We start from the raw sequence: 12,321 nt of genomic DNA on the forward strand, positions 1-12,321 counted from the left end.
GTAAAATAAAAACCACAAACCAAACCAAACCATGCGATTGAGTAAAAAAGTGATCTGAATATATGCAAACCAAATGCGGTTTTTTGTAGTTTCAGTTTAAGTTGGTTCGATTTGCGGTTTTTCTATTGGATTAGATTGAATTTGAACACTCGACAACATGTTGAATCAGTTATTTCTTAAACCGATCTAAAATGTCACACCTTGCTGTTTGAAACAACGAAACCTAACAGGCCTCGCAAAAGTAGGGTGATTTTGGATTTTGTTTTTGTTTAATGGGGTAGTTTGGTAATAAATAAAGAAATCAAAGTATGTCATTTGATTATTTTTTTTGGTTAATTGCTTCTTTTTTATTGAGCAAAGGCAAACTTATTGCATTTTTTTCGTAAACAGAGAGTACAAGCTAGTAGTCTAGAAGTCCTAGATGAACTGGCAAATGCCGAAATTGTAAGGCGGGACGCCGTGACCCGGGTTCGAACCCGGGACCTTACAGTTGTGTGTGAGTTTATTTACAGTGGATTTTCACTTCATATAAGACCAAAAAAAGAGAGTACAAGCTAGTAGGAACATCATAAAAGACATGGGGGCTAGGATTAGATAGAACAGCTCTAGCAATGTTATGAGTCATACTATTTGCTTGCCTCCTAACAAACGACACTACATAGTCGGGGTTACTTAACAAGAGAGTTTTACATTCCGAAACTAAATCACCAATTTCTTATTAATTGCTTTTATTTATTATATTTTTTAGACAAAATTAAATGTTATAATACTCCATTAAACATTACAACTTATTTTTTAAGAACCTCAAACTTTTTTCCTCCCAAATAAAGAATAAACGATCTATGTGGTAGGTGATACATAATTTCAACATATCAATTTCAAAAATGTTTTGTGTGCTTCTTTCAATGGTGTATACACCTTAAAATAAAGAGTGAAAAAGATAATGATGTGATAGTTTGATGATGTAATAGAATGAGAGAGATATAAATAAATTGAGGTGTTGAACAAGTATAAGAAAATAAAAAGTGTCTATTAATTTTTTATGAAAAAGTGTCTATTTATCATTGTTGATCAATTTATTAATTACATGTATACCGTATATATTACAGCTATAACCAATGTATATTTCATTTTGATATTTTAAACTGACAGAATTGGATTAATAGATTTTATTGATTTTGAAAATTCTGGAATCACATTATCATCAATCAACATAACCAAAACACATGCATATATAATGCCATTTTATATACACATTTTCCGTGTGTACTCGTGATCATGTGACGAGTACTACAAAGTTACATTACAACTATTACAGTGACTTTTTTTTGCCAATCATTCTCTCTATTTTTCTGTGTTTTTCAAGAGGTATGTATATACCGTGGAGGTTAATTAGGAGATTGATACTTTATATGGTTTATAAATATTAATATTCTTTAATTACATTTTACGTATTACGTGTATTTTACAAGAATTTTTTTTAGTTTACGTCACTAACCGAGCATACCAAATGTACTCAATAAATTACTTGAACAATTAATCCATACTGGTTTGGTGGCTAAACTAAAACTACTCTATACGTTAGTGGACCTCTTTAAAGTCATAAATATTCTTTCTTCCTCTTCCACCCTTTATTTTTCCTTTTTAATCTTATAAAGTAAAATAATAATAATATTCCTATTAAATTGGTCTTTGTCGTGAAATATTTAAGGTCCAATGTTTTACTAATTGCCATCCAGCAATTTTTCACGTTCCATGCATCTACGAGCAAAACCCCATAATGGCTTGTTTTATTTGTGGCTTTGTAATGAAAATTATCAAAAAGCAAGAAAAAAGTACACAAGTGTCTAAGTGACAAAGACTCGAAGCACCAAATGTGGCTGATAGCATATAAAATGACAGCTAGCATAACTCTTGTTACACTATAGAACACACATCAAAAGAAATTAAATTAAGGCTAGAATATGAAAAAGATTCTCACCTTAATTAATTTTACATGAAGTTTGAGACTATTTACTCAACTAAGTAATAATAAAGTAATTAAGTGAAATATCGATTCTCTATGGTCACAATTTTCATGCATTTACACATATCAGCAAATATTCATGGTCATTTAAATATTGACTTAACGACTCATAATTACTAACTACGTGGATGTATGAAAATTGTGACTTGAGGCAGCCGGATTTCGTGACAAATTACTACCCAGTGTCATTATAGTGACAACTATTTAAATTTATAGTTATGTTTGAAGGATTTCCGCGGTGCCTTTTCGAGTTTTTTCTGGCGGGTTTGTACATAAATCTTGGATTGTGATTTCAACATGTGACGCGTTATCAACTTCGACAACAGGTTTAATGATTCCTCTATGAAGTAGGTGTGGCTTCTCTGGTGAGACATTAGATTCTACACTCTTGAAATGTGCTAAATTCGAAAGCTCAGAAACAGATTCATAGATTTTCTCCACTGAGATAGTGATTTCTTCAAGTATTGCAGCAACTGTGGCAACTGGGATTATAGCTAGGAGTTCCACATCCTCTAAGGAAATGGCTTCTAGTGCAACTTTGAGTTCTTCAATTGCAATTTTTGAATTTTCTATGTGGCTTTTAGCTGTTGTTGGGTGTGTCATTGTTTTCATTGATGATGATATTACCTTCAATGCTTTGTTGGATTCAGAACTCATCTTTGTGCATGGTTCTTGAATTTTACACTTGAATTCCAAAGAAGCCTGGCAGTAACCAAAATGCATATATCAGCTTCAAAATTCTCTTCATAAAATAGACATGCATTAAATTTAAATTCAAATATAATACATAGATTTTTGTTTTGATATTTGAGACCGAATAGAGTATATTTGATATTTTTGAGGTAGAAAAGAAAGATTGATGTATTACTTGGATTTCAGGGTTAAGGTATGTGTTTAGGGTTTCAATCTTGTATCCACATTCGCGAGCAAGTACTCCGATTTTCAAGTATTCCTTCCAAGGATGACGAAGGCTAAAACCACCATGACCTGGTTCCCACCTTGCAAAATTTGCCTGAGGAAGATGTGAAAATCATAAGTTCAATCAAGAAAATAAAAATGATACTATATATTTGATCAATACTTTATAACTCAAAAGAAAGAAAATACTTACCAAAGACTCTTCACTTGCTTTGGAATTGAGAACACTTTTATATCCTTGGAGAAGTGACTTAGATTTTTCTTTATCCTCTAATGAATGAAAGTATTCACCTTCAAATCCTGAAAATAAATAGTTTTTGTTATTAACATATAACACAAACAATGGTTGGCTGCATCTGCATGCAATCCATATTAACTAACAATGGTTCAAATATTATATATTATGTATACCTTCTAGATAATTTGCTAGTTTTTCTATGTTGGAAGCTACCAACTTATGAAGGTCTTCACCTGCCCAAACAGGACAAACAAATATGGAAATGACCATGCAAGTTGATGCTCCTATTATAATTGTTGTTAGTCTTTGATGTGCAAGCTCAAGAAGTTCCTCCACTCTGTACCCCGAGACAGTAACCAAACAGAATGTCAATATAAATATCACCATCCCATAGTCATATCTTGCCTTAATCTTTGGAACAAATCTTAAAAAAGTAGCTCCTGCAGCTGCAAACACAAAGCACAAAATGACTTATTAGTTTCGAATATTTAACGAGGTAACAAAGCAAAGCGCACACATTGTTTGTGAAGTACTCTCTCCGAACTTAAATATAAGCAAAAACTTACATGTATCTATGTATCTGGTCTAGACCAGATACTTATACTTCTTTTCCTTAAACTTAAGTTAGGAGTGTAGTAAATGTTATATAGAAATATTAGGTTGTTTTTCTTAATTTGTTTATACTATACTTTTACTTACCAAGAATGAAGACAAGGGTCCCAAGGACAATAGCTTCTCCTCTTTTTCCAACAGCAGTGGCTAAGTGATGCCCTCCAACCCCTAAAGCACCAGCTAATAATGTAGCACATCCTCTATTCAAACTTTTGCTAAGGGTTGCACCTGATTCATTTATAACAAAAAACATATATATGTTAATATTGCATTATTATCCTTTAACTCTACAAACTTCTTTGATCTTTAATAGTCTTATACTACTCTTTGTGGACTTAAATATAAGAAATAAAAAAGTACATGTATTTTTTGTTTATTTTTAATTCCAGAGTAGTGTGTAATAATTAAGGAGAAATATATAATACATTATGTCTTCAATATATGTATATATGATATTGAACTTACCTACAGTAAATTCAAATACTACTACCACAGTAAGAACTGCCCACATTCCAGCAACTCCAAAGCCATTATAAAGTGGCCTTGAGTAGTAAAACAATGACACCACTGTAAGAGCAAATCCAACTTTCAATGAGTGGATTACTCTTCTAGGGTCATCTTTTCCAATCTTCTTTACACTATCTTTTGCATTCATAACCTTGGACTTGAAATTCATAGGCAAATTCTTGAAGAATCCACCCAAGCGAGAGAAAATTCCACTCTTGTTTACTTGGTTTGTTGACTCAATATCCATGATGCAAGATATAAAGTGAAGAATAATTTCACCAGATTGGATTATTAAGTTTCAAGTTTCAAATGGAACAAAATAACAAAATATGAAGTGGTGCAAATAAGGTTGAAACTTGAAAGACTTGAGATAGAAATGACTTTGAAGAGTTATATTTATAGGAGCAGAAATTAAAGCATATAGTTGTTTCAAGCAGCCATAATTTTTATTTTATTAATCAGATACATGAATTGCTGTCTTTTGTTGAAAGTGAAAGACTATCTTTCAGAAAGTACTTTTGGTTACAGAAAATAAATTATAATTATACACACATGCCCATGACTAAAAGTTTTATACATTAACCAAAAATAACATGTACCAAAACATGCATAGACAGGGAATTTTAGGAGATATACCTCCAGCTTGGAATTGTTTAGTTCTTAAAACAGATTAAACAAAAGTAATTTACTAGAATTCCCACATAAGCAAAGTTAAAATATGGTAGTAATTTAATAGGAGAAGTAACTGACACATATACTTTAGTCACTATCATCCTGAATCGCTGTATCCCACCTCTTTAATTTTGTTTTGGTTTTTTTCTTTGGTAAACTATGGATTAACCTTTTTAAGTGTTTGTCTTGATAAATTTACTTTTGGAAAATGTTTTGTAGACACTGAAATATCCGATTGATCTCTAGAGGGAGAAAGTAATAGATAGAAGAATGTGATAGATGTAATATATTGATAATGTGATAATAGCAGAGAAATAGAGAGAATGTAAAGTGTTGCATATGTGTATAAAAAGGTCGGGTGTTTAAGTATAACAATTGTTTCTGTTTTAGTAGGTTTCATATTTTATTATCCTTCTTACAATTATTATTCGTCATGATAAGGAAAAATAAAAATATAAGTAAAATAGAAATTATATTAATAACAAAAGAAACAATTACGACTCTATTTGATAAAAAAATTGTGGACATTAGATAGGTTAGTTGATAGCTGATAAAATTAGAAATTAATAGATTGTTTAGGGTTAGTTGAGAAGCTTCACCTTCTGATAAAAGAGGTTTTTTATGTTAGTTGGGAATCTCAACCTTCAGGCAGGGGTGTTGTCTTAATTCTGATGGGGCTGCGAAAGGGCAAAGAGGTGGTATGATGGGATGTGGTGGTGTAATTAGAGATGAGAATAATGGCAAATGGTTAGATAAGTTTGCTAAATATCTTGTTCGAATAAATGATTATACATGATGGTTTTTTCTACATTATCCCTTGATGAATTGAGGGTAATTTATCCCTATCGAATAAAAAGTTATTTTTCTTCATCTTTATTCTTACAATCAATTACCATTTTTATTTTAAGAATATCAAATTCCTTCATTTCCTTCGTTCAACGTGTAATCTCCATCATAAAGTTGATTGTTGGTAGCGTTGGTGGTAATCACAGCGGCGCACACTATAAGATGAAACATCATGAATAAAGATCAGAGATTTGATCAATGAGGATAAGAATGTTAATGTTCTTCATGTTATATCCTTAACTAAAATATTTTTTAATAAAACATGATAAAATTGAGAAAATAATGAAAAACTATAAACTCAAACGCTATTTAAAATAAATTACCCAAAAAACACTATAAATTAATAACCAAAGCTCAATCACCTCAAATCCTATTTGATTACACATTTATATGTATTTTAAGATTACCATATGTTATATTTTGTATCTATGATATTTGGCATAATATGCCAAGAATTGGTATTACATGGATCACTTATCATATATATGTTATGTACATGAATGTGTTGTTGATCGTATAATAGTGCATGCATGAATTTTTATCATGCTGATCTCAGATTAGTTAAATCTAATACAAATTGTTTGATTTATGGATTAATTATTTAAAATATAAGATAAAATACTATATTAATTATTAAAATATTAAATCATTTATTTGATAATATTGCATTGGATCGGTCGCCGTGAACATAACTCAGTTGGCAGGAACATGCATTGTTATATGCAGGGGCCGGAGTTTGAAAGTGAATTATAGCCACTAAACTAGTTAACAAAAAAAATTGCATTGGACTGTAACAACATATGTTTGATTGGGTTGTTCTCTTATGTAAGTCCGGTGAGAGATTTACCTCCTCAGATGAGTATATATTCTTATCATTCTATTAAATTACAACACAAACAGAAAAAACATGATGCTTCTATAAGTAAGAGGTAGGTGATCTCTCAACCATTTCTCTCATGATCACCTCAAATCTTATTAGATCATACAAGGTAGTACACATTTACATATATTTTAATATTACAATATGCTATATTTTGTATACATAATATTTGACATCTCTGTTGAATATTCTAACACTTAAAAATAGAAATGAAAATAACAACTTACTATATCTAATACTTACTACCGCTTTAATTCCCTCATTTCCTTTTACTTTCTTTTTGTTATATAGGGTGGCATCCAGACCCAAGAGCATCGAAATTAACAGCTGTTAGATCGATTTTACCACTTGACATTCATTTTAGTAAAACAATTTGAGCCATAGGTATTGGATATGGCTTTTGAATCAATTGTAAGTAAGACACTCAATGGAAGCAGTGACAAGTTTAATAAAAAGAAAGTCAAAGGAATCTATTTTTCTTTCCTACTAGTTTGGTTGTAAAGAGAAAACAGGGTGGTAAAAATTGGTAATTAAAACTAGATTTAAATATGCAATTCGTCCCTGTAATTTGGGCGCGTTTTGATTTCCGTCCTTGTAAAAAAAAAATTTAAAAACATCCCTGTAAATATTTTTTTTATTTTAAAAAGGTCTCTGACCCCACTTCAGTTATGATTTGGTATGGTTTGGGCCATGTGGCAGTTGCTGACTATGCAACTTTTGCCATGTGGCGCTGACTTGACATGCCACATAGTTAAAAAAATATTTTTTTTTCAAAATTCTTTTTTTAAATTCAAAAATCATAAAAAAATTCTGAAAAAACTATTAAAATGAAAAAAATTGAAAAAAAAAGTGAAAATTAAATTTTTGAAAATTATATATTACATTTTTTTTCAAAAAACTAATTTCCATTTTTTTTCTTCATCTTTAAAAAAAAAATTGGAATTTTTTCATGTTTTTTAATTTTAAATGACGTGGACTGCCACCTCAGTGCCACGTGGCAAAAGTTGCACAGTCAGCAACTGCCACGTGGCCAAAACCATCCATGTCAGCAAAAAAGTGGGGACACGAACCTTTTTAAAACAAAAAAAAATTACAGGGATGTTTTTAATTTTTTTTTTTACAAGGACGAAAATCAAAACACGCCCAAATTATAAGGACGAAATGCATATTTACGCCTTAAAACTAACCAAACTTTTTCTATTCCATCATAAGAAGAAAATGAGAATGCTTGTTCAGAAAGAAAAAAGAGAAAATGAGAATGACATTGAACACTCGTATAAAATAAAAAGTGGTTAGACCCAATTGATTAATGAATTCTACTTGAGAAAAAAGGAAAATGCTAACTAGTGTGGACACTCTTAAATAACTTTAGATAGTAAATTTTACGAAAACTTGTGCATTTAATGCATTGGAATTAAAGTATTAAACTTTTTAGATAAATAGTTTTTTAATTGAAAAATCTTAAAGAGTGCCCTTAGGACACTCGTTAACAAGATAAAAAAAAAATCATTCGAAAAAACTCAAGTTTGAATTTTGATATGAATATAAAACAATCTTTTGTTAAATTTTACTTATCTTTTGGTTCAACTTAAAATCATCAATGGGCATCTTTTCATAGAAATTGGATGGTTAAGAAGAAAAAGTAAAATACCATTGAACATTTTTTAAAGACTATGAGAACCTACACATGTATACCTAAATTAATTTCCTCCCCTTGGCAATGCATACAGCAGAGGTTAGCTTTTCAATTCATATTAAAAAAATTAGGTTTGATTAGAAAGTGGAAAAATGACAAAGCATGCATAAGTCAGCCACTTCAATGGACATTTAAAGAGAGATAAAAGAAAAATACCTCAAAGAATCAACACAGCCATAGTGCCTTAAAAGAACAAAAGTAACAAGATATATTTTTTCTTGAAGATAATTAAGAAAAAAAAGACAAAATGGTGTTTTTGTCAACAAAAAAAAAAAGACAAAATGGTGTTAAGTAATTCACAACTTCTAGCAGCCAGCCACATTTTACAAGCAGACATATAGGTTCATTTTGACATGAGGACTTCATGTTTGATTATTAAGCAACTTGATGATGCACTCATCAAACGAAAATATATTTGAAGAACCCATCATTGAACAAGCATAAATTAATAATCAATATATTATATACAATTTTTTGCTTTAAATCCAACAATACATAGTGTGTTGATCCAGCTGATATTAATAAATGAGACAAAAAAGAAAAAGGATAAGTTAGAAACATGTTTGCATCACCAATTCCGAATCTCAAATAAGGCCAATTAAAGTGAAGTTAACATCATTGCAATTTTTGTCATAGCTCAAGCCAATAAAATAATATAAACAAGCACAGAGGAATATATAAGGCAATAAAAAGAAAATGAAAAGTGGTGTATAAGCACAACAAGTTATTAAACATTTGATAATGACCCCTCCACACATTATCTTTTTATTTGTGAGCGTTAAAGCATTAATAATGTAAAGAGAATAAGTTTGAATTATCTTCACTGAACTTGGAATCATTTTCCAATTTATTATTGACTTGATTATCTGAGTAAGCTTATCATCTATATATAATTGTTTAGTCATGTGTGTTGAATTAGTAGCAGTGTCACCAGCCACTAGTGAGTGATAGGATCTGACTCAATCCTAGGCTTTCACTATTTTTTTTCATTCAAATAAAATGTTTCCAAATGTTTCATATAGATATAAATATAGACTCCTTACCATGTTTGAAAAATGAAAATGTTCAAATTTTAATTTTTTTCTATAAGCAAAATGAATTAATAAGAGTACAGGTTGTATACTCAAAACCCACTACAATAGATGGAATTCATACACTCTGGAGTTTGAAGACATGATAAATGACTACTCCATCAATTTGGTAGAACTAAGTTTTTTAAGTCTACTCTCCCAACCAATAAACCATGACGATGATGATAATGTCCAAATTATACAATGGAAAGAGTTTCAAGATTATCTTATCCAAAATACTTCTTAAAAAAATTTAAGCGAGTTTTATGTGTACACAATTTTTTTTTCTTCAACTTAGACAATTGAGAATACCCCGGACCAAAACATCTTATACAAATATGACTTAACTTCGTTTCATGCCACATAAAATTGACAAAATTGATTTTGCCCGAGTGACTAAGGGCCCTTTTGTTTAAGATTTTTTCAAAAAAAATAAATCCCTTTTTTCATTTTGAAGTGTTTGTTTAGGTTTTTTAGAAAAATCATTTTATCAAAAAAAATCTATTTTGTCCCTAAAATGAAAAGCTATTAGAATTAACTTTTCTCAAAATCAATTTTTTTTTTTAAAAACAAGGAGGTAACACATGTACAAGTTAAATCTCATTTTTTTACATGGATTTTCTTGGGTAGTAGACAAACAAAAATAACTTCATATTTTTTAAAAATCTCTACCAAAAAATCTCCAAATTCTTATAACACAAAATCTATTTTTTTTTAAAGCCAAAACAAACACATCCTAAAAGAACATGATGCCGATCCTACGTATATAAGGCTCATCAAACAGATTGTATCACATTTCTCATGTCTAAAAATTGTATAGTATGTATTATTATAACACAATCCCTTAAAAGAAAAATTATAAAACAATCTCGATTTTTCTTAATAAGAACAATAAAGTGCTTTCATTTTTTGTGTTCAAAATTGATGAGTTTAATTTTGTCCAAATTGTTTAAAGAGAAATGATATTTGTACAACCACTTTCTAACAATTTTCTCTCTCATACTCACATTATACTCTTATTCTCTCTCTTCATTTTTCTCTCTCCATTATTTTTGATCAATAAAAAAAGAGAAAAAAGAAGTTGTCATATACATTGTCTCATTTGGTTGTTTAAATGCATAGGATTCACGCACACTCATCCCAACCACAAAGGGACTTGTATAATAATAAGTGTCAAAGTTTGACAATGTACATATTATTATTTATATAATATATTTTGATAATATATTTATTACTAATAAATAAAAATATTATTTATATAATATATTTTGATAATATATTTTTTACTAATATATAAAAACAAATGTTAATATATGTTCGATTTATCTTAATGAATATTTTTAAAATATCAATTTTTTATTATTTTTCCTAATAGATAATCAAATATGATAATTGTCTAAATGGTACATTGGCATGTGTGAAAGCCAAATTGTGACCTTATGGGTACGTTTGATTTGCTAAAAAATGAAGAACAGGACAGAACAACTTCAGTTGTCTAGTGTTTGATTTGTAAAACTGTTTTCAGTACAGGACAAACTGAAGGCAAGGGACAAGATAAAAGCTGATATTTTTGTCCTTCACCAAACCACAACACAACTTTTTGTCCCACATACAAGTTGTCAAAAATACCAAAATAGCATTTCGTGCCTCAAAAATCCTATAAAACAAAAAATGATTCAATGTCATAAAAATTTGTCCTGTGCTGTTCTACCTTGTGTTGTGCTGTTTTGTCTTGCACTGTTATGTACTTGTTGTTTTGCAAACCAAACACACCCTATATGTTCTAAATATAAACAAAATAAAGTTAAATGATATATTTAACTGTTTTTCTTATATTATAAACAAAATAAAGTTAAATGATATATTTAACTGTTTTTCTTATATTTAAGATCCGTAAGGGTAATTTTCAACATTTCCTCTCAAGTAACCTAGTAGTGTGTTAATTCAGTTGTGAGCTATATTATTAACATTTCCTCAAGTAATAATATGATTTATTTTATTTATTCTATTTCTCGACTATCTTTAAGTTATGGGCTTGTACTTGTCAAAAAAAAAAAAAAAACTGTTGGGTTGTTCTACTGTTTGTACACCTTTGAGTTTAGGGAGATTCTTTTCTCATCTTTATGATCTTAAAACTTCAATTTTTAAACTTTTTGATGAAATTGCCTCTCTCCGAAAGTATAATATCGGATGAAATTTGTCCATAAGTATATGTCTGGAGGAGTAATTTGGCCTAAAAGAGCAAATCCGAAGTATAGCTCTGAATACCAAGGAATAAAAATTTATGCATTTTTAAATTTGAAAGGAGACTTCATAAAAAGGGATGAAGATAATATAAAATTCATGTTATGTGTTATTTTATTTGCAGGTTTTGTAATTTTTCTTAGCATGCAAAAGTATAGCATGTGTTCTCTGGATCTACCTCATAGTCAGCCCCGTTCTTGAGATCCACATAATAGTCAGCCTCTCGAATCATCAACTATCAAATCAATCATCAACTCTACATCCTCATTTATGGTTAGCGTATCATCGTCCAATGTCATCATCATCTCCCTAATCATAAGATGGAAGCTAGATGTCTCTTAATGCCACCTGTCAGTAAATGTTGACAATAGGTTCTGGTCAACTATGTTATAGTTGACACGCGGAAGCATGTAAAAACATCTAGGCTTCGCTGAACCAATTCTAATTTACCTTATGCTCTTTCCCCTTATGCAACCTTTTAAGGTTTTTCTCATGATCACACACTTTAAATTTGGACGAAATTGCAACAAAGAAAAAATTATCGATTTAAATATATAATAAAGCATAATACAAAAAACCCACTTGGGTTGGTCTAGTGGTATTGGCTTGGGA

General features: G+C 29.9%; 1 protein-coding gene across 1 annotated transcript; it reads right to left on the bottom strand.

Annotated features, from left to right (window-relative positions):
• Positions 1-1,848: 1,848 nt before the first annotated feature.
• Positions 1,849-4,621, bottom strand: LOC25499486 (aluminum-activated malate transporter 8). The gene is made up of 6 exons (XM_013594760.3): positions 4,260-4,621; positions 3,882-4,022; positions 3,356-3,628; positions 3,138-3,244; positions 2,895-3,038; positions 1,849-2,728 (listed from the first exon to the last, which is right to left on the bottom strand). Exons 1-6 carry the CDS (start codon positions 4,546-4,548, stop codon positions 2,243-2,245), a joined length of 1,440 nt encoding a protein of 479 aa, XP_013450214.1. The 5' UTR covers positions 4,549-4,621; the 3' UTR covers positions 1,849-2,242.
• Positions 4,622-12,321: the final 7,700 nt, after the last annotated feature.

This window comes from Medicago truncatula, chromosome 7 (assembly GCF_003473485.1).
Source record: "Medicago truncatula cultivar Jemalong A17 chromosome 7, MtrunA17r5.0-ANR, whole genome shotgun sequence".
NCBI classification, from domain to species: Eukaryota; Viridiplantae; Streptophyta; class Magnoliopsida; order Fabales; family Fabaceae; genus Medicago; species Medicago truncatula.